At 53.7% G+C, this 26426-nt stretch overlaps 5 protein-coding genes across 8 annotated transcripts in view; 4 read left to right on the plus strand and 1 right to left on the minus strand.

Moving 5' to 3' along the window:
• Nucleotides 1-26426, plus strand: part of RPS18 (ribosomal protein S18) — a 193827-nt gene that overhangs the window by 128136 nt on the left and 39265 nt on the right. The gene's annotated exons all lie outside the window — the stretch shown is intronic.
• Nucleotides 569-7053, minus strand: RXRB (retinoid X receptor beta). Of its 4 annotated transcripts, none has more exons than XM_060614259.3 (10): nt 6822-7053; nt 5902-6149; nt 5234-5390; nt 4698-4877; nt 3399-3571; nt 2869-2998; nt 2541-2673; nt 2334-2425; nt 1934-2039; nt 569-1836 (listed from the first exon to the last, which is right to left on the minus strand). In XM_060614259.3, exons 1-10 carry the CDS (start codon nt 7051-7053, stop codon nt 1689-1691), a joined length of 1599 nt encoding a protein of 532 aa, XP_060470242.1. In that variant the 3' UTR covers nt 569-1688. The 4 variants fall into 4 exon arrangements, with proteins under 4 accessions (XP_060470242.1, XP_060470241.1, XP_078302931.1 ...); XM_060614258.3 differs by having other exon boundaries at nt 2334-2437; XM_078446805.2 differs by having other exon boundaries at nt 5743-6149.
• Nucleotides 6950-11051, plus strand: SLC39A7 (solute carrier family 39 member 7). The gene is made up of 9 exons (XM_060614288.3): nt 6950-7062; nt 7415-7515; nt 7826-8240; nt 8331-8499; nt 8661-8714; nt 8848-9012; nt 9158-9298; nt 9504-9700; nt 10157-11051. Exons 3-9 carry the CDS (start codon nt 7830-7832, stop codon nt 10427-10429), a joined length of 1410 nt encoding a protein of 469 aa, XP_060470271.1. The 5' UTR covers nt 6950-7062; nt 7415-7515; nt 7826-7829; the 3' UTR covers nt 10430-11051.
• HSD17B8 (hydroxysteroid 17-beta dehydrogenase 8) lies at nt 11233-13497 on the plus strand. The gene is made up of 9 exons (XM_060614328.3): nt 11233-11330; nt 11523-11740; nt 11843-11959; nt 12070-12162; nt 12265-12350; nt 12469-12553; nt 12764-12806; nt 13034-13108; nt 13304-13497. Exons 1-9 carry the CDS (start codon nt 11285-11287, stop codon nt 13318-13320), a joined length of 780 nt encoding a protein of 259 aa, XP_060470311.1. The 5' UTR covers nt 11233-11284; the 3' UTR covers nt 13321-13497.
• On the plus strand, nt 15173-19152 carry RING1 (ring finger protein 1). The gene is made up of 7 exons (XM_060614294.2): nt 15173-15334; nt 15448-15583; nt 16381-16541; nt 16649-16864; nt 17578-17967; nt 18153-18426; nt 18736-19152. The coding sequence occupies exons 2-7, from the start codon at nt 15506-15508 to the stop codon at nt 18835-18837; spliced, it is 1221 nt and encodes a 406-aa protein (XP_060470277.1). The 5' UTR covers nt 15173-15334; nt 15448-15505; the 3' UTR covers nt 18838-19152.

Raw genomic sequence — 26426 nt, forward strand, 5'->3', positions numbered from 1 at the left:
GGAGATGAAAATGGGGGGACGAGGTCAGGGAGTCCGGGAGCCCAGGTGGCAAGGGACTCAGGGGGCCCGTCGACGCTAGTTGGAAGAGTCCGGGGAAACAGGGTCACTCAGGGACGAGAGGCCGCCTCCGGGCGGGCAACGCCTGAGGAGGCCGCCGCGCTCAACGCCCAGTGCGCCCCCACGGACGGGCACGGCGCCGGGTCTGCCCGGAGCCCGTGGCGCGGCCGGAGAAGACAGGAGCGAGCCGAGGCGCCGCCGCCCGCTGGCGCTAGGAGGGCGCAAGCGAACAAGGCGCCTTTGAGAATCAGCTGCCCCCCTCTTCCTCCTCCGGCCGGCCCCGCCCCCAGCCTGGCACACCCTCTCCCCCCTCCCCGACAAAGCGCGCCTTGTGTCCCCCACCCTGTGCCCGCCTCTCAGGCCCCGGGGAACCTCGGCGGCGGCGTCAAGGGAGCTCGTCCGCAGCTCCCGACCGGATGCCCCCCCCCCCCCCCCCGCCCCACACACACACACACACACACACACGCGGCCAACGCAGTGCTGCGCCCCCCCACCAACACAGTCACCTCAGTCCAGAAAACAGCGATTTTAATTTGAAAGCTATTTTATGTGTGAGTGAAAGAGAAGGGAAAGGAAACCCAGAGAGAAGGGCTGCGAGGCAAAAATCATGCAGCCCCAGCACCCTATCTCTGCAGGCTGACCATCCCCCCCTCAATTCTCAGGCCAGGGTCCTGTGTCCCCAGTCTACACTGTGCCCAGGTCTGGGGGAAGGCTGTGAAAGGAAGGGCCTGAGGATTACTCACCAAACCACCCTGCCATCACATCCCAGGCCCCTTCCCCAAGTTAGACAAGAGATGGGGGAGGGGATAGGGAAGGCCAGTGCTTGAAGGGCCCCAGGGACAGACCATCTCAGGGCCCTGCCTTTCCCAAACACCACCTCCACCACTGGCATTTCTTAGTCAACCTGGGAAAGTACAGTACTTCTTTGAGTCTAACTGCAAGTCTCTATCCTCAGAGGAAATTAAAAATAGCAGATCGGTTCCTACATCTTCACCCACCCCTTAACCACCACCACCTTTTTATTCAGTCTGACTGCAGCAGGAGGTGAAGTGTGAGGGGGGCTCTGAACAGGAGACAGTGACAGGGCTCCTCCCTCTTCCAGAGTAGCCCCCACCTGCTGGGCTACTGTCAAGGCTGTCAAGGCCTGGAGGAAAGCCTGTCAGAGTGCTACTCCCATGTCCATCAGTTTGGGGGGCCTGCCCCCCAGTATCCATCTCCAGGAGAGTTCCCATTTTCTCTCTTCACATGGGTAGCTAAGTGAGGCAAGATGAGAAGGAAGCAAGGTCCTGTGAGCAAGGCCAGTGCTTTGTGCTGGGGGAAGGAGAGATCGTTCCAGGCAGGGGGTAAGAAATCACCCCAAATCATGACAGACCCAAGACAAATTCAGAGACTCAAGGTCACTGAAGGATGAGGTCCAGCCCTCACAAGGATCTGGGGTCCCCTCTGACTTGGGATATCAAGCAAACCTCTTGGAGGGTTTATGGATCCCCTTGGAGGTCTCAACTCTGCCCCGTACTCCTCACCCCACCAAGATTCTAGGACACGGCCCCTCCCCACCGTGCCCCCAAGGCTGGAGTCCCTCTCAGATGTGTACTCCTCAAGTGTGAGGAGTACCACGTGTAGGTCTGGGCTCAGGCCAGCTGGTGGGGAGCCTCAAGCATCTCCATGAGGAAGGTGTCAATGGGGGTGTCTCCAATGAGCTTGAAGAAAAACAGATGTTCTAGACACTTAAGGCCGATGGACCTGAGGGCAGGAAGACGTAGCAGCAGCTTGGCAAACCTGAAGCAGAGGTGGGAGAAGACAGCTGGAACCACACGGGCCCTGAACACAACTTCATGGCACCCCACAACCCCACACCCCCACAGCTCCTTCTCACCGTCCCTGCTGCTCAGGGTACTTCTGTTTGCAGTAGGTCTCCAGTGATGCGTACACTTTCTCCCTCAGAACCTCCACCTCACTGGGGTTGGAGAGACCCTTGGCATCTGGGATGGCAGGGAAGAAAGGAGGAAGAAGGAAGATAAATCAAATCAGGACAAATGTGGAGATGTGGCCCACACGATGTCCCTTTTGGGCCCCACCTACTGGCCCTTTAACAGATGCCTGGCTAAGTTGTGGAATAGGGCCAAAGGGGAACATATCAGTGCATGTGGGTTTTTCTTGGTCAGCTGGGAGAGTTCCAGATTGAGGGGGATAGCTGGGTAACTTAGGAGTCTCCGGAGAAGAGGAGGCTCCAAGGTTGCCTTGGTCTTGAGAAACAGGGGTAATCCTCCTCTTACCTGGATTGAACAGAATGATTGCCCTCAGGCAGCCAAGCTCTGTCTTGTCCATCCTCATGTCACGCATTTTGGACACTAGCTCTGTCAGCACCCTGGAGAGGGACCTGCAGGTCACTCAAAGGTCACAGCTCAGCCAGCCTTGGACACGGACCAGCCTATAGCCCCACCCCCTCTACCTACAGGCCAGCCTAGCCGAAGGCCACTGACCGATCAAAGATGGCTCCTACGCCTGCAGAATGGGCTGAGTTGCGGTGCACATGAAGACCTGTGGCGAGGAGGATGCCATCTCGGACATCAATGGATCGGTGGGAGAAGGAAGCAATGAGGAGCTCGTTCCAGCCTGCGTGGGGGGCGGCAAGGGTCAGGAGCCAGAGCTCAGACCATGGGATTCAAAGCATATCAGGGGAAGAGAAGAAGTGAGGAAATCAATGAACTTGGCTCCCTTGGTATGTAAGTATGCACTGGGGTCACTGAAGGTCAGAAGGTCAAACAGGGATCAAATATCAAGAGGTAAAGGGGATCCAAGGTCACTGACCTGCCCGTAGCAATATGACCTGGTCATCCAGAGGCAAGGAAGAAAAGTGTGGGATCCTCTTCGCCCACTCAACAAGCGTGAATAGCTGTTTGTCAGCTGCCTGACAGATGTTAGTCACGGGGTCATTTGGCTGCAGGGGATGGGGGGGTAAGAGTTACGGAAGGTCTGGAGGTACACTGGAAGCCCCCCCTTGTAAGAGGTTTCTGACACCACCTCCTTATCTAGAGTCTCCCTTCAAATCCATCTGAACCAGTCCCCATTAGTCAGGCTTCTCTTCTGGCATTCGCGAAAACAATTATTTATTTAGGACTAGCCCATGGTTCTACCACTGGGTTGTTTGGGGTTGGGGACAGAGAAAGCTATCACACCCACCTCAGATGTTTGAGAGACCTTGTTTGGCAGCACTTCCAGTCCCAGGCAGTGTTAGGGGGGATGGAGGGTAAAGGGAGGGGAGAGGGAAATAGAACCAACCTAGACTCCCGTCCCCCATCCCCCATCAGGAGAGAGAGTGGATTGACCCCATCACTCACGCTGCTGCCGCTACCCCCGGTTCCCCCAGGACCCTCAACGCCCTGGTCACTCTTCTGCTCCACGGCAAGCTCTGCCTCCAGGATCCTGTCCACAGGCATCTCCTCGGGGGCTCCCCCAGCCCCCTCCCCATCCCCGTCCTTGTCCTTCCCCCGCTGACGTTCCTCCTGTACCGCTGGGGTGGGGGGAGGGGAGGAGAAGAAAAAGTGGAAAGTCAACAGTCAGCCGTGAAGGTTCTGAAATGTCTTTAGGGCCTTATCAGGGTTCTCGAGGCCCTTAGGAGGTATTTATAGAAATTAGAGAAGTCACTAGAAATGGTAGACTAGGGAGTCTGGAAGCAGGGGCTATAAAAGAGCATATAAATAAGCCAAGAAGGAGAAGAGGAAGGCAGGATAAAGGAATTAGGAAGAAAACTAACATTTAAACCTAGGGTCTAAGAAATGTGCCAAATACATTTTAACATTCACTCAATTATTATGAAAATTCCAGGATCTCTTATCTTTGTTATTAAAGATGAAAATTTTAGGGCTTGGAGAAGTTAGACAGCTTGTCCAAGTTCTCATAACATAGAGCAAGTCGTCCATCTAAATCCAAGTGTGCCTGGCTGCAAATCTGGTGCTCTTCCGATTCAACAAAGCCACAGTGAAAGGATCACTGGCCCGGGTCTTCACACTTGTGGGTTCTGATTGCAGCCCTGCCCCCTCTTTCGTTGCATGACCCCAGGAAAACCAGGCCTCAGGCTCATCTTCTCTAAAATGAGGCAGTGGACCAAGATACCTTAAAGTGTCTGAAAATTCCAGCATTAGACTTAAGAAGATAAGAGAAAGAGAAGGGGAGGCAGCCCTGAGGTCTTCAGTAAAGTCTGCAGCTTCAAAAGAGTAGAGTCCCAGACTTTGGAGGAGGAATCACAGATAACAGGGAGACAGAGAGAGAGGGAGAGGTAAATCACAGGCACACTAGCACTGGTCAAAGAGGAGGAACTATTCAGGTTAGTGAAGGGGAGACAGAGAAACTCATCATGGGTAAGGAATAGTTATCCTACCCTAGCACCAGATGGGAGGGGTCATGGGTGCCAGACACAGAGAAGCAGCCCCATTAAAAAAAGGAAACTCAAGAGAACAGAGCAGAATTCGAGAGACAAGAGCTGATGAGGAGGGAAGAGAGAAATCAAATATCGCCCTCTGGAGGAGGAGGGAGAACAGTCCAGTCCTGAGGTACAGTCTGCAGTTTCCTGCAGTCTTCACCTCCTCCCTCCTCTCCCATAGGGTAGCCAAGGAAGCCCGGCTGACGCAGGCCCTTACCCTCCCTCTTCATGCCAGTGGCCAGGCACTTCTGATAACGGCAGTACTGACAGCGGTTTCGCTGGCGCTTGTCCACTGTGCAGTCCTTGTTGTCCCGGCACGAGTAGGTCAGGTCCTTACGGATGGTACGCTTGAAGAAGCCTTTGCAGCCCTCACAGCTGTAAACCCCGTAGTGTTTGCCTTGAAGGAGATGGGAACAGCAACAGCAAGGCCACATGTAGACCCCTCACAATCAAGTCCCTTGCCAACTTCCCTCCCAGCAAACTTAGTTTAAATCCATCCACACAGATGGGGAACCAGGACATGAGGGATGACCCGGTCCCACTCTCCTTACTGTTCAAAAACCCTATACCAGCCCCCTCTTCCCCCTGACCATCCCCCATCCCACATCTGAGCTTCAGGTCCCTTAGTCATCACCAGGCTTCCTCCCATCCACTTGCTCCAATGCAACCCCATGAGCCCCTGGGAATCCCACAGGTGATGGTAAATGTCAGATACTCTCTTTCTTCCTTTCCGATGATCTCTGAGCCCCATACCTGAGCTTCGGTCCCCGCAGATTGCACATAGCCGTTTACCAGCCCCAGGGCCACCTGGAGGGGGTGGACAGTGCAGGCCCCGGACCCCTAAGACTGGTGGCTTCACATCTTCAGGGGGGCCAGACCCACCCCCAGGGAGCGACACTGTTGAGTTAATCTGGGATGGGGGAAATAGGGAAGTCACAGGGAGACTCACTGGGAAGGAGAATCTCTCAGAGGTCATGGAAATCATTCCCTACCACCTAGGCAGGGCCCTGCATTGCACATCACAGAGGACATTATTTACATTGCAGTCTATGTGAAGGGCCACCCTTGGAGCACAACCCCCCAAAAATGAGACATACAGTTCTCCTTGAAATTGTGCAACACAGGGGCCCTGAAGGGCATATATCTCAGGATGGCAGATGGGATAAAAAGGGCAGAAAAATAACTGATAGATGAAAGGGACATCAGAATATCGGGTTCTTTTATAGGGCTGGGAAGGAAGCATGCACTGAAAGATCAGTCACCTCAGGAAGGGCAAGGGGTCTCACAAGGACCACAGGCCTGCCAGGATTAGAGGACTGGAAGGTCAGTGGGCCATGGGGAAGTTCACACAAGGATCTGGGGTCACAAGGAAAACAAGGAAATGAAAGTGGAGAGGCAGTCAGTGAGCCACGACCTCTCACCTGGGGACTGCTGACAGGCCCGGAGAATCCTGGGGGAGCTGGAGGGGGCAGACCAGGGGACCCCATGGAAGAGCTGATGACTGGGAAAGGGGAGCCCAGTGGAGGGGGTGGCATCGGGGGTGGGGGTGGGGCCCCGGAACCTCCAAGGGTTGGGGCTGCTGAAGGGGGTAGGGGTAGGCCAGGAGGAGAAGGGGGAGGGGCCCCCTGGGGAAGGGGATTCGGGGAGGAACTGTCTGGGCTTCGGGAGTCTGAGGGAGGGGTACGTACAGGCACAGAGACACACAGACAGAAAGACAAAAAGAGAAAATGAGTCTTAGATCATCCAACTGGAGACTTTAATTCTCTCTAATCCCCCGCCGCGCCCCACCCCAACCCAACCCACCCCACCCATCCTCAAGTCCAGAAACACCCTGTTGTCAAACAACGGTTTAACTCCTAATTGTGGTGAGAGGAGGGGGTTAACAAAAGGCAGGATAGTTCAAGTGAGGGACAATTCCAAGCAATCCGTTTGGTCACCCCAAACCAGACATGTCTTATGTGGGTGGGGCAGCACGTGGGGTGGAACTGACAGCCCCTCCATTCCCAGCGTGTAGCCAGAGCGTGCAAGGAAAAGAGGTGGAAGGGACCCTTCCTAGGACGCAGAATCTGCCTTCAAACGACCAGAGTCCCCAAACTCGAGGACTCAAATCCCACGCCCGGGACCTCTGGATTGTGGGGCCTCAAACAGCCAAAGCTAAGGAGGGCGGAAGCTCCCCCGCCCCGCCCCGGTGGGGGAGGGCGCTAAGGCCCTCGGGAGGGAGGGGACGCATGTTTACAAACAAGGGGGCGGGAGCGCCAGGGAAAGAGCTCCAGGGGACGGGGGGGAGGGGTCGCAGATAACGCGGTGACTGGTTCGCCGGTCCGTCCGCTAGGACACTCACCCCGCCCGCTGTCGCCCATCCCGTCCCGTCCAGCCTCCCCTGGCTCCGGCTCCGGGGTTTGTTGTTCTCCGGCTGCTGCCGCCGCCGCCGCCGCCGCGGGATCCAGCCAGGGCCGTCGCCGCCGCCACCGGGAGGCGACCCCACAATGCATTTCTTTTCGCACCCCCACCGGCCCACACTGCCCTGCGGCATGCCGCTGGGGGAGGAAGGGCGGGCGAGCAGCCCAAGACATGACTCTTGGGTGAATGCAAGGATACCGTAGAGGTACCAGGGATTCCCACGTATTGACCGGGGGACTAGCTGAGCACGAGGAAGCCCCAGAGAAAAAGACTCTGGCCTGAACCGGGTCGAATTAAGCGCTTCGCTCTGCTCTGTACCAAAATGACAGCGCCGATATGGCAGCCATCTTGGTATAGACGGGAAGTCTCCGTGCTAGTTCCCGCCCCCTCGTCTAGTTGGAAACGGAGGAGGCGGTCTCCTCAGCCCAGTTAGCCGGCCTCGCCCAGCCTCCCCTCAAATAACCTCCACACCTGCGCATGCGCGCCAGAGCAGCGTGGCCTCGCCGCCACCGGTGTGTCGCCATCTTGGTAAAGGTATCGGGACGGAGGTGGAGCGGAACTTCCTGTTCTCGCGGGAGCCAGAGGCGGGACTGCCACGTCCGAGCAAACCGGGAAAGGAGAAGATCCTGAAGCCGGTGAGAATTCCCTGCTTTACCCTATCGTCCTTTCCAGACCTTTTCCATCTTCTAGTGGATCATAGAGACTAGGGCCCAGAGAGTCCATAAAGTGGAGGATCAAAGCCTAGAGCGGTGTCCCAGGGCCCTGCATCCGGGAGGGGGTTCGAGATAAAGAGACCGAGTCTTGGGAACAATGTGGGTGGGGACAGAACGGAACGGGGGAGCGGCCCATAGAAGTGGACGGAGGGCACGAACGGAGTAAAACTGACCCTGCATAGGTGTAGAGTTGAGGGTCAAGTGGAGTCACTGTCTCTGTCCCTCTGGTCAGCGTGATGGCCAGGGGCCTGGGGGCTCCCCACTGGGTGGCCATGGGACTGCTGACCTGGGCGGCCTTGGGGCTGCTAGTGGCCGGACACGGGGGTCATGGCGACCTGCACCAGGACCTGCACGAAGACTTCCATGGCCACAGCCACAGGCGCTCACAAGAGGATTTTCACCATGGACACAGTCATGCCCATGGCCATGGCCACACTCACGAGAGCATCTGGCATGGGCATACCCACGGTCACGAACATGGACATTCACATGAGGATTTGCACCATGGCCATAGCCATGGCCAATCCCATGAGAGCCTCTACCACAGAGGACATGGACATGACCATGAGCACAGCCATGGAGGCTATGGGGAGTCTGGGGCTCCAGGCATCAAGCAGGACCTGGATACTGTCACTCTCTGGGCCTATGTGAGTCCCCAGGGGCTGGGAGAGAGAGGGGCCGGTTCTGGATTGTTGGGAAACACCACACCACTTGACCCCTGACTCTCCCCTCACCAGGCACTGGGAGCCACAGTGCTGATCTCCGCAGCTCCATTTTTTGTCCTCTTCCTTATCCCTGTGGAATCAAACTCCCCCCGGCACCGCTCTCTGCTCCAGATCTTGCTCAGTTTTGCTTCTGGTGGGCTCCTGGGAGATGCCTTTCTGCACCTCATTCCTCATGCCCTGGGTAAGTGATTTTTGGCCACTACTGCAAATCTTAACATATTTTATTCTCTGGGCAGAAGGGTTCTTCATCCTTTGTGATCCTTGACCTTCCAATATTCCCCCAAATGCATGCCCCTTGGACAGAGTGTTCACTCATCTGGCTTTTTCTCCCCCTTCCTCTAGAACCTCATTCTCACCACCCTCTGGAGCAGCCTGGACATGGACACTCCCACAGTGGTGAGGAAGGGGTGGATGGAGATGTATTGGGATGTTAAGAGAGGTCTTTCCCTCCCTGTTCTCCTCCTGTAACTTGGGGAGGAGGAGTCTGGAATCCATATTTCCCTTAATGTCTCAATGCCTCTATTCCCAGGCCAGGGCCCCATTCTGTCTGTGGGACTGTGGGTCCTCAGTGGAATTGTTGCCTTTCTTGTGGTGGAGAAATTTGTGAGACATGTGAAAGGAGGACATGGACACAGTCACGGACATGGACACGCTCATGGTCACACACAGGGAGGTCATGGGCATGAAAGACAGGGTGAGTACATGAACAGCTTTCCTTGAAAGCCACCTTGCCTGCTGCAGAATCCCCTTACCTTACAGCTCTTCAGCAGGAGGGGACTTCCCTTTTGAGGACATTTCTGGAGATTTCTGTTCTCCACTCTACTAACTTCTTCCCTCAGAGCGTTCTTCAAAGGAGAAACAGAGCTCAGAGGAAGAAGAAAAGGAAGCAGGTGGGTCTCGGAAGAGGAGAGGAGGGAGCACAGGGCTCAAAGATGGGCCAGTGAGACCTCAGAATTCTGAAGAGGAAAAAAAAGGTTCAGGTGAGGGCCAAGGTTATCGATAAACTTGGGCAAAGGATATCACAAATCACATGGAATATACACTGTGGGTAATGGCAGGTGTCTGAGAAACATGAAGGGGCTGGATGTGAAGTGGTCTCTGGGGGGAGATGTGATAATGGCTGAAGGGCTGGGACAAGGGGTGGTAGATGACTCTAACCATTGTCTTCCTTTTTACTTGTACAAGATCTGCGTGTATCAGGGTACCTGAATCTGGCTGCTGACCTGGCACACAACTTCACAGATGGTCTGGCTATTGGTGCTTCATTTAGAGGAGGTCGGGGGCTAGGGATCCTGACCACAATGACTGTTCTGCTACATGAAGTGCCCCATGAAGTTGGGGACTTTGCCATCCTGGTCCAGTCTGGGTGCAGCAAAAAACAGGTTGGTAATGATGTGCGCGAGACACGATTGCCTCAGTCTTTACCTCTCCTGTTCACCCACCCAAAACCCAAGATCGCCTCTCATTAGGTTCAGACAAGTTGGTACTGTTACAAACAATACAGCCTCTAGAAACGAGGGGGGAGAACTTCTGTTTCTTTGTCCTGTGGCTCAGTATTTCTTGAATTCTAGTCCACAAACCATCTGTATGGTTTATGAGGGTGTTTTACACTGACCCCCACCCTGACCTTCCGAATCAGAAGTTCTGTGGAAAGAACCTCTTTGATATTTTTAGGTTTTTCAGAAAGTGTCAATTCTAGATCCTCCTCTTTTTGCCTTATTCTTCAGGTCCCAAAGACATGCACCCTACCCATATATACCTGTACCCCACCAAACATGCCTAACCACTGATCATCTTTAGATGTTGTTGAATGCCTTTCTGTCTTTTCTGCCCACCAGGCGATGCGTCTGCAACTACTGACGGCAATAGGGGCACTGGCAGGCACAGCCTGTGCCCTCCTAACTGAAGGAGGGGCAGTGGGCAGTGAAGTTGCAAGTGGTACAGGTCCTGGCTGGGTTCTGCCATTCACTGCAGGTGGCTTCATCTATGTAGCAACGGTGTCCGTGTTGCCTGAGCTGTTGAGGGAGGCATCACCATTGCAGTCACTTCTGGAGGTGCTGGGGCTGCTAGGGGGAGTTGTCATGATGGTGCTGATTGCCCACCTCGAGTGAGAGGTGGGGTAAACCGTCCCCACTCCAGCCCTAAATCTCTAGTGTGTAAGCCTTCAAGGTCAGGAGTCTGTGGAAGTTGGGGACCCTGGCCAGGGATGTCTGCTGAAGGAAGTTGTAAGCTAGGGAAGTGGTAACGTTGGCATTAGGGCCATCAAGATTTTGCAGTCTTATAAGAGCTGCAGAAGTGAGAATGAGAAGTCAGAGGGACCATAGTGTTAGTCATGTGCTGACCATGTTGTTGGGTTTAGGGAGTTAAATGGGGCCATGAAGAAGGCTGGAGAAGAGAGGTGATGACAGCCTACCCCGTGTCCCCTACCGAACCTGTTTGCAGAAAACCAAGCTACCAAGAGCAGGTTTATCCAAGGTCCGCCCTCCCTTCCCACCTGTTGGTGGAAGCTTCAGGGAAGACCAGAGCCCTGGACAGAGTGGGTAGCAGGAAGAGTGGGGATATACATCAATTAAACATCAATCGTGTGTCCTGATTTGGGAGTGATTGAGGGGGGGAGGTGGGCTTGCCAATCTCATGGCCTGATTTTTTTTTCCTATTCTTTTGATATCACTGTTTGAATTGAGGGGTAGGGGTGGTAACCGGAAATAAAGTCCTCGGATCTTCCGCCCCAAACGCGGTCTTTGTCTTTTTTGAGAGAATGAGGGCCCCTCAGCATCCCATTCCCCAGGCCCCCAAGCGGTGGCGCGTGACCACGCCCCCGCGGTGGAGGGTCAGCCTGTGCTGGCGGCCGCCGAAGGCTCAACGCTGGCCGGGCTTAGGTTGGCGCGGCTTTGCTCTTGCCACGCCTCCTCTGCGCTAGGATTGGTTCAGTGCTGGGTTCAGTGCCCGCCCACCCGCCGGCGGACATGGCGTCTCAGCTCCGTCTCCGCTCGGCGCTGGCCCTGGTCACAGGTTGAGGGAATGTTCTTCCAGGGCGGGTCGGGGTGCCGGAGTGTTGTCCGGGGGCGCCCTTGGGGTCTGCAGCCGCTGTGACCTCTGGCCCCTGGTCCGAATTTTACTACTTTGCGCCCTGTTGACCCCTGACCCTGCCTACTCCTCCCTTTCTCCCCTTCCCCCCACTCCGTGTGTTCTCTCCCACCTCAGGCGCGGGTAGCGGCATCGGCCGAGCTGTCAGTGTGCGCCTGGCCAGAGAGGGGGCCGCTGTGGCCGCTTGCGACCTGGACGAGGCGGCGGCAAGCGAGACGGTGCGGCTGCTGGGCGGGCGGGGGGGCGAGGAGGTGGCGCCCTGCGGGGGCCACGCAGCTTTCCAGGCTGACGTGTCTGAGGCCGGGGCGGTCAAGCGCCTGCTGGAACAAGTACAGGTGAACGCGAGACGACCTCGCCCCTTTTAAAGAGCCAACATTGATTGTCTTCACTAACCCGGCTCTACTTGGGTTTTGGTGTGTAACCGCCCCCTTCCATAGGCCTGCTTTTCTCGCCCACCGTCCGTCGTTGTGTCCTGTGCTGGGATCACCAGGGATGAGTTTCTGCTCCACATGTCTGAGGATGACTGGGACAAAGTCATAGCTGTCAACCTCAAGGTGGCGACTTCTGAACCTGTGACTTCTGGTTTCTCTAGCCTGGGGGAGGGAACTGGAGGAGGACTGTCACCCAACTGTTCCTTTCTGCCTTGTTACTCTTTCCCCACCAGGGCATCTTTCTAGTCACTCAAGCTGCAGCCCAACTCCTGGTGTCCAGTGGTTGTCATGGTTCCATCATCAACATCAGTAGCATCACAGGGAAGGTCAGGTTGAGTTAGGAGAAGGTCAGCCAGCCAGTTGGGCACAGAGAGGAGAGCCCCTCCTTGGGATTCCTGACTCATTCCAAATCTCTGACTCACCTATAGGTGGGGAACATGGGTCAGACAAACTACGCAGCATCCAAGGCTGGAGTGATTGGGCTGACCCAGACTGCAGCTCGAGAACTTGGCCGGTTAGTCAGACACAGCTGGGGGTACAGAGGGATTTGCTGAGCCATGTGGGAGGTCTGGGGAGGGGGTGTGTCAGTGTTCAGCCCTTTCCAGAGTCAGCAGCCACTCTCCCTTCCACAGACATGGGATCCGCTGTAACTCTGTCCTCCCAGGGTTCATTACAACACCCATGACACAGAAAGTGCCACAGAAAGTGCTGGACAAGGTAGGAGGCTGTGGGTAGAGGGCAGAGTTATTCAGACACCCAATCTCTCTGGGCTTCAGAGAGAATGCTGAGCACAGGGCCTGACAATTAGTAGATATTCAATAAGTGTACAAGGAATGAAAAAAGAAAAAGGTGCCACAGACAGCCTACCAAAAAAAAAAAAAAAAAAGTAAAAGAAACATTTACACATGTATGAGTGTTTTCTTACAGGTGACTGGAATGATCCCGATGGGGCATTTGGGGGATCCTGAGGGTGAGCACTGAATAAGGAAAAGGAGTTAGGGAGGGGGCCTGAATGAAGAAATCCCAAACTTTGTGGGATCTGAAAGGATCTCACCAGGATTGGTGGTTGGTGTGTGTGTGTGTGTGTGTGTGTGTGTGTGTGTGTGTGTGTTGGTGGGGAGGGGTTCTGGTGGGAGGTGATGACTTTGGATCTATGAAAGTGAACAGGATTCTGCCTTTTCCCCACCATTCCCATAGATGTGGCAGATGTGGTCGCATTCTTGGCATCTGAAGACAGTGGATACATCACAGGGGCCTCAGTGGAAGTCACTGGTATGAGGCCATCATGGGGAGGGAGAAGGCAGAGAAGTGGAACCCAGATGATAAGAGAAAGCAAGAGAAGGGAGTCTGGAGCCACTAAGGGAAGAGCAGAAGTTCCCATAGGCGAGGGACTGAACTGGGCACCCCCCCCCCCCAGCCCATTTGTCTCCACCTATGCATCTGTCCAAATGTTTCTGCCACTCCCAGGAGGTCTTTTCATGTAACTGCTTCACGGACCCTGGATTCTGCTCACTCCCCCACCACTCCACCCGGCCTCCTGCTGATGAGGACTCTGAGTTCCCAGGCTACAAAAGGGGTGGCAGTGTATGGCTCTGGAATGCTGAATATGGGAGGCAGGGGTGCTTGTGACCCTAATAAATTCCAAATCCTCTTCCCTGCCACCTCCGGTTCTTCTTGTGTCTAAGCCCTCAGACCCTTCCCCACCTCCCCCTCCTTTCCCTTTCCCGAAGGATTGTTCCCTTTCACTGCCTGGTCTCCCAGGGCAACCCCCGCCGCCGGGTGTGAGAGGAGAGAGTGTATGTCACTGTGTATGCGTGACATTCTGGGTCTTTATAGAGGGAGGGGGTCTCTGCCCCCACCCCCTTCCACTGGTCCTACAGCCCCAGTACCCTCTCCCCAATTCCCTGGGTCCTTATGGTCCCCAAGGGTGGTTTGTTCATGGCCCCATCCTGGTGTCCAGTCTGGCCTTGGGAGGGGGTCTTGGAACAGGTGGCCCTCCCCACCCCCTCCCTTTTCTGAGTCCCCCCCCCCCTTTCTCTCCACCTTACAATAGCTGCAGCCGGCCTGGGGTCGGGTGGGGGGGATTAGGGGAGGGGGCCAGGATTAGGGGAATGGACCAGCCGATGAAAGGGGCTGGAGGAGAGCAGAAGGGAGGGGGCTGGGAGGAGGAGGAGGAAGGGGAGGGGGTCCGCGCTAATCGACTCTGGAGCCCACATAAGGACTGGCCACGGACTGAAGGAGAGGACAGGGAAGTAGGGGGGAACTGGGGGAGGGGGCGAGGGGACCCAGGGCTGCCTTGTCCCAGAAACAGGCTACCCCCTGGCAGCTGCAGCCCAAGTCCGGGAGCCCCAGCTCAGGCTGGAGGAGACAGGACGCCCACTACGGTCTTTCCCCCCCGCCCCCCTCACATCTCATCCCCTGCCCTCAATGGGGATCGCTCTGCCCCTTCCTCTTCTCTTTCCTCCCTGTCCCCTTCCTTTACAGAAAAGTCCTGGAGGAGGCTTCTGTCCGCTTCCCACTCCAGACATTCTGCCCCTTGTGCCCCCACCCACCCACACGCGCACACCCCCTCCCCTATAGGGGCCCCATCGTGTGTGTGTGTGTGTGTGTGTGTGTGTGTGTCCCTGCTTCCGCGTGGTGTCTCCATTCCCCTGTTCCTCCCGTGCGCCTCCCTCCCCCGCCCCGGGCCGCGGCTCTTGATTGTCCAAACGCAATTCTCGAGTCTATGGCTCCGGCCGAGAGTTGAGTCTGGACGTCCCGAGCCGCTGTCCCCAAACCTCGAGGGGAGAGCGGGTCGGAGGGTCTAGGGAGAGCCAAAGCGAAGGGTGCAGCAAGTCCCCAGGGTGGTAAGGGGAATCCCGGGCTCATCCGGATTTAGTTGCGTTCACAGGACTGGAGGACTGAAAAGGCCGAAGATCCTTTCCAGCCTTCCCCCTCCCCTCCCCGGAATGCCAGGCTGGGGTTACGGAGTTGTGGGGAGGGGGGCAGTTGTCCCCCAGAGCCGCTAGGGGACGCGGAGTGGGGGAGGTGGCCCCTTTTCCAACCCCTCTCTACCCTCCCGGGGTCCAAGAGATCCCAGGCCCCGCCCTCCGGAGCGGAGGCCCCGGGTGGGGACCTCGGGAAGGGAACGGTGGCTAAGGTTGGCAGCGCGACGGTGCCGGCCCGGGAACTGAGACCGCGGTCCCCACGTAGCGGGGGACTCCGGGGACGCCGGCTCCTCACGCGAAGCGGACGCGCCCGAGGGCGGGAGAACCCGGGAGCCCACGTCGCGTCCCACCCGAGCCCGGAGTGGCGGGTGACGTCTCCGCTGGCGGGGGCGGGGGGGGGGGTAGCGGAGGGACAAACGGAAGTGACGTAGGGCCCCAGCGCCCGGGCCATGGCGGCGGCGGCGGCGGGAGCTGCTGTCTGAGCAGCGGCTGCGGACCGAGCGAACTGGGGCTGAGAGCTCGGGCCCAGTGAGAGGCGCTGCGGCAACGGGGCGCGGACGGCTGGAGCCCGGTGAGGGGCAGCGCGGCGCGGGGCGGAGGTTGTGGGGGGAGCCACAGGAGGGGCGGGGTCTGCGCGAGGGCGGCCCCCCTAACAACCCTTCCCCCCCTTCCCCCTTTCCCCAGCCTACCTCTCCTCCTCCACCGCTGCCGAGCCCGGGTGGGGGGTCTGTGCCCTGTCACCATGACGACGCCGGCGAATGCCCAGAATGCCAGCAAAACGTGGGAACTGAGTCTATACGAGCTCCACCGGACCCCGCAGGTGATAGGGACTTTCCTTTCACAGCTTACTCCCTTTCCCCAAACCCTTCAAACAGACCCCTATCTCACAGCCTCTTTTCCATTTTTCGCCCTGTTCTGCCGACCCTGCCGGATGTCACAGACTCCCTTGACCCCACCTTTGAATCACCTTAATCTTTTCCAAGCACTTTCACATTTATCTCGTTTCATTCTCACATCAGCTATTGCCACAGATGTAGGGCGAGTATGACTGCCTTCATCTGAAAAATAGTAAACACATAGACTTTACCTTCAGTGTTCCTCAGTTCAGTGTCAAAGGTCAATGCATATAAGACTTTCCTTCCAAGTTTACTAGAAATGGAGCCCTCCCCTGCACAACCCACCCCCTCACCACACCTTGCCAATATTCTGATACCATAATGAGATGGGGCCCCAGAATCTGTGTTTTAAACAAGCACCATAGGGTATTCTGATACAGGTTGCACCCAGACCACACTTTAAGAAATTAGATTGAAAAAGTCTTCCCCAAACCCCACATCTGTGCCACCTCTGCCCCAGACCTCTGACCAAACCTCAGATCCTCCTGTTGCAAAGCTCCTACTTTCAGTTAATGGACACTACTCCTTTCTGTTCTCCATTCTCTCCAAGTCACTAGCTCCTCTTTCTCAGAATTCCCGTCTTCCTCAAGTGGTCAACACGGGGTACCCAGATTCTGTTATTTCACTGTATTTCTCAAAACTCCCATTCCATTGACCACCTGTTTCTAAAACCCCTTTCCCCCCAACCCACCATCACCTTTCCACTCACTGATGTCTCCAGGAAGCCATCATGGATGGCACAGAGATTGCGGTTTCCCCTCGGTCACTGCATTCAGAACTCATGTGCCCCATCTGCCTGGACATGCTGAAGAATACAATGACCACCAAGGAGTGCCTCCACCGATTCTGCTCCGACTGTATTGTCACGGCCCTGCGGAGCGGGTAATGGGAGGGATGTGTTTGAGATGGGGTGAAGGGTACAGAGTTGGGGCCTCAGTGTCCTAGCGACTGAGACTGACCCGTTGAGGGCCTCCTCTCTCCCACCCCAGGAACAAGGAGTGCCCTACCTGCCGCAAGAAGCTGGTATCCAAGCGGTCTCTGCGGCCAGATCCCAACTTTGATGCCCTGATCTCTAAGATCTATCCCAGCCGGGAGGAATATGAGGCCCACCAAGACCGGGTGCTCATCCGCCTCAGTCGCCTGCACAACCAACAGGCACTGAGCTCCAGCATTGAAGAGGGGCTGCGCATGCAGGCCATGCACAGGTTCGGGCCGGGAGAGAGGCGATAGAGGGCTGGTGGGACAGATCCGTGGGTCAGACTCCTGGTGCCGTCTTTGCTGCCTGCCAGCTTCTAAACCTTAGCATCTTAATAGCTAACCACAGCCTGATTGTCAAGGTCTGGAAGCCAGGGGTGTAAATTGCAGCTTCCTAGTTAGCAACTGGTATTACTATTCTTAAGAAAAAATTAGCTCACCCTCTAACTTTCTAGAAGTTAGAACAGTGGAGTGATTTTGAGCATAAACTCTGGATTCACCTTGCGGGGAATTAAATGACCTTCTAGGCCAGCATTGCTCGGTCTTTAATATGCATCCAGATTACCAGAGGGTCTGTGAAAAATGCAAATTCTAATTCAGTAGGTCTGGAGTTGGGCCTGAAATTCTGCATTTCTACAAACCTATCCGACTGGTTCTTGGAGTCCATGTGGAGAGGCAAGAGGCTGTGGTTGCACACAAGTTATCTAACATTTCTAAGCCTCAGTTTTCTCAACCATAAATAGAATATATTCACCTGCTTCTAAGATTTGTACTATGTGAGGCGATCAGTGCAAAATACTTAGCAGTGTGTTTGGCGTGTAGTTAGTGTTTAATAAATATTAGGTGTCATCATTAAGATTTCCCTGATCTCTTGTTCTCTTAAGTTGAAAGTTTAAACCCCTTATCTGTGGTGCTTTCTAACCTCAACCACTTGCTTCTACAGGGCCCAGCGTGTGAGGCGGCCGATGCCCGGGTCAGATCAGACCACCACGATGAGTGGGGGGGAAGGAGAGCCTGGGGAGGGAGAGGGGGATGGAGAGGATGTGAGCTCAGACTCTGCCCCTGACTCTGCCCCAGGCCCTGCTCCCAAGCGACCCCGTGGCGGGGGTGCAGGGGGGAGCAGTGTAGGGACAGGGGGAGGTGGCACCGGTGGGGTGGGTGGGGGCGCCGGTTCTGAAGACTCTGGTGACCGGGGAGGGACTTTGGGAGGGGGAACCCTAGGCCCCCCAAGCCCTCCTGGGGCCCCCAGTCCCCCGGAGCCAGGCGGAGAAATTGAGCTCGTGTTCCGGCCCCACCCCCTGCTCGTGGAGAAAGGAGAATACTGCCAGACTAGGTGAGAGCCCTGTCTTTCCCCTGACCTCTGAGAAATCAAAAAGATCATACAGATGTCCATCAGAAGTGGGCTTCACCCAAACCCAGAAAGAAACCCTAACCCAGAAGCCCTTTTGGAAAATCCCCTACTTCCCTTTTCCATTTGCGGCTTCCTGTCCCCTAAACCTGCCTTCTTTCCCACTTCAGGTATGTGAAGACAACTGGGAATGCTACAGTGGACCATCTTTCCAAGTACTTGGCCCTGCGTATTGCCCTTGAGCGGAGGCAGCAGCAAGAAGCCGGGGAGCCAGGAGGGCCTGGAGGGGGCGCCTCTGATGCCGGGGGACCTGATGGGGGTGGTGGAGAGGGTGGGGGTACCGGAGGAGGTGACGGCCCTGAGGAGCCTGCCTTGCCCAGTCTGGAAGGTGTCAGTGAAAAGCAGTACACCATCTACATCGCCCCCGGGGGTGGAGCTTTCACGGTGAGAGCCTCTGAGGGCAGTGCTATAAGAGGGGGGAGGCTGGGAGGGTGGCCTGGGGCCACACAGACCCTGGATCCTGACCTCCTAACTAGCCCACCCTCCTCTCTCCCTCTGCATCTCTCATCTCTCATCTCACGTCTGTGTCTTATCTTCTTCCTACTCACTCCCTATGCCCCTGCTTTACCCCACCTTTTTTATTATTCCTTTTTCTTTCTTCCTCCCTTGGTCACTTTCTGCCTCTCATTCATATCCTTTACCACCTTCTCCAACTTTTTCTTACCCTGCCTCTCTCTTCTACCCCCTCTGTAGACACTGAATGGCTCGCTGACCCTGGAACTGGTGAATGAGAAGTTCTGGAAGGTGTCCCGGCCACTGGAGCTTTGCTATGCCCCCACCAAGGATCCAAAGTGACCCCACAAGGGGACGCCAGAGGATGGGGACCAGGGGGTGTCCCTGTGTCCTGGCCCACCACCCCAGCTTCTTTGTTCCCCAGTGCCCCCCAGCCCAGCCAGTCAGCAAGAGGACACAAATGAGGACAAGTGGCTTTTATACAAAGTGTCTATATCAGATTCTTCTATATTGTACAGAGTGGGGCATGCGCCCCCATCTACTGCCTTTTCTATTGCCCCTCAACCTCCCATCTCTACAAGATGTTGGGGAAGGTGAAGAACCCTCCCCTTCATGCTCCCCTACCAACAACAAATTTGCTTCTTTTCCTCTTTGAAACCTGCAGTTCTGTGTGTGTTTATCACGAGTGTACTAGAAGGGGTGGGGGGAGATTGGGGAGACAAGCTGGAAATCATGTGGAATCAACCTTGGAAATGGGGAGGAAATGTCAAAGGTTATTCACGGTATGTAAATCCCATTTTTCTGAGTCCCCAAATCAGCAAATATGTTCGAAACTAGCGGGGACCAACCTATGAAGTTGAAAGGGACAGGGTGAAGAGGTAAGCGGTGTCTGAAGTCTTCTCAAACTTGCCCCCTAAAAGCTGAATCGCCCAGCTTGAGATCCAGGATTTAAGTACCAAAGGGAAAGCAGGAAAGTGGCTCAAGAGAGTAAGGCATGTTGGTAGACTCCAACGGGACCCACCGTAATGTTTGGAAGGAGGATAATTTTTCCTCACTGCAAGAAGCTAGTTTCCATAGCTGGAAAGACAAGAGGGAGGGAAGTGGGGAGCGCTGCCAGAACCCCCCCAGCTGGACATCTCGGCCGCCTCCCAAAGAAGGCGGACAGGACCGGGGACTACAGTTCCCAGGAGTGAGCGAGCCGGTGCCCGCCGAGCCGCGGGCTGAGTGGAGGGAGGGCCGCGCGGGAGGTGTAGTTCTGTGCCTGTCCAGGCAGCGGCCCAGAGCTGAGGGGTGGGGGCGTCAAGTGAAGCCATCGCTGGCTCCGGGCCTCGAGTTCCGCGAGCGAGCCGGGCCCCAAGTCTGGGCGGGGGACTGGGTGCTCGGCTGCGCGCCGGTTCTCAGGCACTGCGGGGGTCGGGGAGGAGGACCGGCCTCCCCAGGAGTAACTGATGCTCCTTCCACCCCCTTCAGCCTCTCTGCCCCTCACTTCCTGTTTCCGTTGCCCTTCGCGCCCCCACCCGACCCGCCCCAAATTCCTGCGGCTCGCTCAGTTCTCCGCCCCGCTGGCAAAGAAGTGAGCCTCTCGATCTGTTCCACAGACCCGAGGGCATTCCAGCCCACGCTTGGGATTTCTCTTTTCCCCTGGTCCCTAACACCTTCAATACCGACTGAGGGGCACCTCGAGCCCCAGCAAGTCTCGCAGACCTGGTGGCCTGGAGCTCACCCCCAGAGCCCTCTCGCCCTGCAGAAATAGACAACACCCACTTCACCCTTGTAGGAGCCCCTTTCTGTGCCCGCTCCCCGGAACCCCTGATCTTGGCTCCCCTCCTCTCCAACCGCAGGTATCCAGCGGCTGGGGAGCTCCCGGGACGGTGGGTGGGGCGGGAGGAGAGGTGGGCGTTGCTCCTGAAGTTTCGAAGAGAGAGAGAAACAGATGCGGAGGAGTCGGGAAGGATGGAAGGATACCGAGGTGGAAGTTGATGGGTATGTAATGAACCCGGCTTCTCTTCTGGTTCCAGGCGCTGCCAGGAGCGTCAGCGCAGCCTCACGTTGCTCATTCTCTCGCAGCCTCTTCGGTCTCTGTTCCCCCGCCCTCTTGCTGAACTCTGGAACAGCCAGCGGCCCCTGGCCCATGTATCTCCCCTCCTATGGCTCCTCTGTCCCTTCAGGGCTCCCCAGTCAACACCACCCCACCCTCCCCTTCTGTCCACTTCTCACATTTCGACCCCTGTCTCCTCTCTGCTGCCTCCGTGACTGAACTTTGAAGATGTGCCTGTTTATTTGGGTGACATCATATGGGAGACCTAGCAAGCCGTTGCCCTAGGTAAGTCTCCTTCACCCACGCAGGAAGGAAAGAATAACTACCCTACTTGACCAGGTGTTCTCCCTCCCCAGTGCTGGGAGAAGGAGGTGTTGTGGGGTGGGGGTTAGCTCAGATTCTGTTGCACCGCTAGCTTCCCTGGGTTAGTTCCCCAAATCTTTCAGCCTCTCTCAATTAAGCCTGCATCTATAGATTAGGCAAAGCAAGAGATACAAAGTATACAAAAAAGCAATGGACTATTTTGTTGAGGAACAACATACATGCAGGAGGGTAACTAACAATGCAAAGGAGCAAGGTAGTGAAAGAAAGGTTACTAGAGTCGGAGAGACCTGGGACGAAATCTTCACCCGCCACTTAAACTGAGGGTCCTAACACATAAAACTCTGTAGGTGGGGCCATTGTGTTCTAACAAACCTTCCATGTGATTCTGATGTGCACCAAGGCCAAGAACCACTGCTGTAGGTGCTCCATGAGATGTTAGCTTTGTCCTTATAGGGTGAACGGCGAATGTCCCTCGAAGGGGCTCCATACCTCTGGAGCAGGGGGATCACTGGGAGCCTGTAGGGTGGTTAGGAAGGGCTTCACGGGGGAGGTGGGACCAGGCCAGCCAGGATCAATGAGAAGGGAAGAAGAAAGTCTTGGGTGGGGGAAGGGGTGGGGGGTGAGGGGGGAAACCTCTCTCTCTCTCTCTCTCTCTCTCTCTCTTTCTCTCTTTCTCTCTTTCTCTCTGTTACGCATCCACCTCCCCCCTTTTTCCTCGCCCAGGCTTCTCAGTCCCCAAACCGTGGCAGGTCGTGTGTCTGAGTGCAGAAAAACTTAGAACTCCTTCAGGTACAAGTGTCCCAAGGACGTCTTCTTCAGTGTGTGCCTTCACCGCCAGTGTTGTCAAGCCCCAACACAAGCACTTCCTGTCCTGTTATCTCTACTTCTTTCATGAAATTGTTTTCTTCATGTCCTCTTCTTGTGCTGGGAAGCTGCTTCTTGTGCTGGGAACGCTGGGAAGCATCCCCTCCACATGGTGCTTCTGGCCCCAGCCTGGCACTGAGGAGGGTGCTGTTATTATTTATTTGTCATTCACCTATTTATTTATTTATTTATTTATTTTTATTATTTTTTTTCATTTATTTATGTTCATTCATGAGAGAGAGCATGCCAAACAGTGTGAGCGGGGAAGGGGCAGAAAGAGAGGGAGAGACACAGAAACTGACGCAGGCTCCAGCCTCTGAGCTATCAGCTCGAGCTATTGATTCGAGGCTCAAACTCACGAACCGTGAGATCGTGACCTGAGCCGAAGTCGGACACTTGACTGAGCCACCCAGGCACCCCTACCATTCATCCTTTTAGAAGGTTCTGTTGGGGGAGTTGCTGCCTTGGGCAACACTTGCAGTAAGTTTAGTGTTACCATTCACGTTAAAGGAAAAGGTAGACCTTAGTTCTTGGGTTAACTCCCCCCTAAGTATACCGTTTAGAATTTGGCAGATTTCTCCCCATGGTGTGTCAGAGAGGCTGATTATTGACACATAAAAGAAGCAAGGAAAGAACCTTTAGAGGCAAAAGGATCACTTGGGGGACTGCTGGTCAGTTTCACCTTTTCAGGAAGTGTGTACTGAGTCCACACCACCTGTCAGGGGCTGTTCTGGGACCTGGGTCTTACAAACAGGCATCCTATGATGTGGCCCCTGCCTTTGAAAAATTTGACGTAGAGGTGTACATGGCGAGCATGTCAATACTGAATCCACCTCTAGTCTGATCAGTTGTATCCGTTAAAATATGTCTCAAGTCTGTCCCTTCTTGTCCATCCTTCCACCTCCCTGTTCCAGCCACCATCTGGACCTTCTGGCTCTCCTCTGAATCACGGCAATAGCTGGAGAGGCTGGGAATGGCCTTCGCGAATACAAGCCCGCATACCTGAGTTAGGCCTTTTTGAAATGCAAATCCGATTGTTTCGGGCACCCCGCTTAAACCCATTCAGTGCTTTCCCATTGATTTTAGGTTAAAGACACAAGTCCTTCACCTGGCTTCGAAGGCCCTGCCTACTGTGATCCTGCGGGCCTTTCTGGACTCCTCTCCCACCACATTTCCACTCAGTCTGAAGGCTCCACTTCCTGTCCGCTTTGCACTTCCTCCCGCCGACAGCCTTTGTGCAGGCTAGGCCCTCAGGCCTGAAAGGCTCTTCCTCCCATTTCTCTTTAGCTAGCTCCTCTTCACTCCTCAGATCTCAGCTCCTCTGCCACATCCTCAGGAAAACTACCCTGACCTTCCTTCCTGGGTCAAATCCCCCTCTTCTGAGCCCCCACACCAAGGTGTACCTTTCCTCTGAGGCACTTGGCATAGTCGCAGTTCCGTGTTTGTTCATTATTTGATGGGTGTCTGTCTCCCTGGAAGATGGAAGTGCTCTGAGGGCAGGGATCATGTCTGCAGACGCTCGCTCTTGTCACATGCAGGGGACCTCGAACTGGACACTCCATAAATATTGAGTTGAAATATTGGTTTAATGGATGCCTGCGTGCCAGGATCTGGAGTAGGGGGCTACGTATTTCAGAATCTCAGAGAGGATTGTTTGAGGCCACGATTCTCCCTCCAGCAATGCAGCCCGGGAGTCCCATATGCCATTTTCTTAACACCATCACTTCCTCCATACTTCCTGGCATCATTCATCCCCACAGTCCCGGCTTCATCCCAGGCCTCCTCCATCTTGCCCATGAGACCCTTTCCTTTTAACTTGGTAATCCCCTTTTCTGGTCTTGCCTCACTGACTGCAGAAAGCAGCATGGAGTAATGTGGCAACAGCCCAGGATTCAGAACCGTACTGTGTTCAAAAGTATTAGTGGTGTGGCCTTTCTCAGGCTATTGAACCACTCTGAACCCAAGCTTTGTTATCTATAAAATGAGAACAGAATCAAGCAAGATGGAGGAATTAAAAATCTAAATGTACCATCACCTAGAAATACTGGATAAAATATGGGGGGAAAGTAAACATGACTGAGTTTTCAAAAGAAAAATAAAATCCCAAGTTCTAGAAACGAAGAGAAAACTGAAAGCCAGAGGATAAGCTGACCATGGTTGCTAGAAGGGGACTGGGAGAGAATTGGTTCTATTAACTTAGAAATGTTTTACCAGCCACCCAAGGATGGGAGAGGAGGTTTTGGTCCTGAAGAGGTAGGGAAATTAGATGAACAGCGGCCAAAGCTGACTCAGAAGAAACAGAAAACCTGAACAGATCTATAAATTCTAATAAATTGAATGAGAAGTTAAAATACACACACACAGGGGCGCCTGGGTGGCGCAGTCGGTTAAGCGTCCGACTTCAGCCAGGTCACGATCTCACGGTCCGTGAGTTCGAGCCCCGCGTCAGGCTCTGGGCTGATGGCTCGGAGACTGGAGCCTGTTTCCGATTCTGTGTCTCCCTCTCTCTCTGTCCCTCCCCCGTTCATGCTCTGTCTCTCTCTGTCCCAAAAATAAATAAAAATAAAAAAAAAAAAATAAAATAAAATAAAATAAAATACACACACACATTTTACAGATGTATTATTCTGCCAACTCTTTTTTTTAAAGTAAACTCTACGCCTAATGTGAAACTCACGATCTTGAAATCAAGAATCACAAGCTCTACAGACTGAGCCACCCAGACATCCCTATTTTGCCAACTCTTACAAACCATTTGTTTATTTATAATACGTCTGTCCCAGACGATGGAGAAAGAGGGACAGTCACACTTACAAAATTAAAATCCTAGATAAAATATTAGCAAACTGAATCTGGCAGAATCCGTGCAAGTGTGTGTGCGTGTGTGTATGTGTGTGTGAGACCAAGAAAGGTTTATTGCAGGAACACAGGGATGGTGTACTTTAAAAATCTATTAATGAAAAATGAAAGAAAGAAAGAAACAAAGAAAGAAAGAAAGAAATTTACAACTGGATGTAGTAAAAGGAAAAAAATGGGAGCACCTGGGTGGTTCAAGAGTCAGTTAAGAATCAGCTCAAGTGGGGCACCTGGGTGGCTCAGTCTGTTGAGCGTCCCAACTTTGGCTCAGGTCATGATCTCAGGGTTCGTGAGTTCAAGCCCCACATCAGGCTCTGTGCTGACAGCTCAGAGCCTGGAGCCTGCTTCAGATCTGTGTCCCTCTCTCTCTCTCTGCTCCTCCCCTGCTCACGTTCTGTCTCTCTCTCTCTCTCAAAAATAAATAAATGTTTAAAAAAATTTTTAAAAAAGAATCAGCTCAAGAGTCAGTTAAGCATCCAACTCTTGATTTCCACTCAGGTCATGATCTCACAGTTTCATGTGTTTGAGCCCTGCATGGGCTTTGTGCTGAGAGTAAGAAACCTGCCTGCAATTCTCCCTCTACCCTGCTCCTCCCCAGCTCATACTCTCTCTGTCTCTCCCAAAATAAATAAATAAACTTTATAATAAATAAATAAATAGGAAAAAATGATTGCCCCAGTAGCTTCAGAGAACACACTGGATGAAGTTTAACACTAATTCATTATTTTTTTAAAAAAATCCAGTTAACTAAGATGAGAAAATAACTTCCAAAGTCAAGACAAGGATACTGCTTTTTACTGTTTGTATTCAACTTGTTCTAGGGAGTCTGACCTGGCACAATAAGAAAACAAAGAAATAAAGCCATCACTACACATAGATACTTGATTAGTGACAAAGAAAATTTATGAAAACCCACAAATAATTAGAACTAATACACCCCTTTCTGGGGACGAGATTAATATGCAAATATCAATATGCCTATATTACAACAACAAATAGAAGATTTTGTTTTTAAAAATTGCCATTTGGGGACACCTGCTTGGCTCAGCCAGTTAAGCCTCTGGCTCTTGGTTTCAGCTCAGGTTATGATTTCGTGAGTTCGAGCCATGTGTTGGGCTCCACTCTGGCAGTGGGAGTCTGCCTGGAATTCTCTCTCTCTCCCTCTCTCTCTGCCCCTCCCCCACTCGGCACTCGCAAGTTGTCTCAAAATAAATCAATTTTTTTAAAAGAGAGAAAATGTCATTTGTAATAACAATGAAGACTATAGAATACTTAGAAGTAAATACAACATGATTTTTATGGAGAAAATGATAAAACCTGATTGGAGAACATTTTGAAAAGAAGACAAAAAATGACAGAGAGATATTCCATGCTCAAGAAGAGGCAAATTCAATATAAAGTTGGCAACTTTTCTCAAATATACAAATTTCAGTATAATTCTAATCAAAACCCCACCAATATATTTTATGGAACTTGACAAACTGTTCTTAACATTTTTATAAAGAAGTAAATGGCCAAGAAAAGCCAATACAAGTTTGAAGTGGAAGAATACTAGGGTGCTAGCCTTACCACATATCACAACTTTACTATAAAACCAGAGTGATTAAAGCAGTGTAGTCCTGGCACATGGGCAAATAACTAGACCACTGTTACAGACTAGAACTTCTTGGAATTAGACCTTTAAAGACATGTGAACTTGGCATATGACAAAAGTGATGTACGATCGGTGGAAAAGGATGGACTGTCTGTTAAATTGTCTCGGGGTAATTGGCTACCCACATAGAAAAAAATAGATCCCTACATTACAACATACCCCAAAATAAATTTCAGGTGGCTTAAATATGTGAAA

The sequence above is a fragment of the Panthera onca genome, chromosome B2, assembly GCF_046562875.1.
Source record: "Panthera onca isolate mPanOnc1 chromosome B2, mPanOnc1 haplotype 2, whole genome shotgun sequence".
Taxonomy (NCBI): domain Eukaryota; kingdom Metazoa; phylum Chordata; class Mammalia; order Carnivora; family Felidae; genus Panthera; species Panthera onca.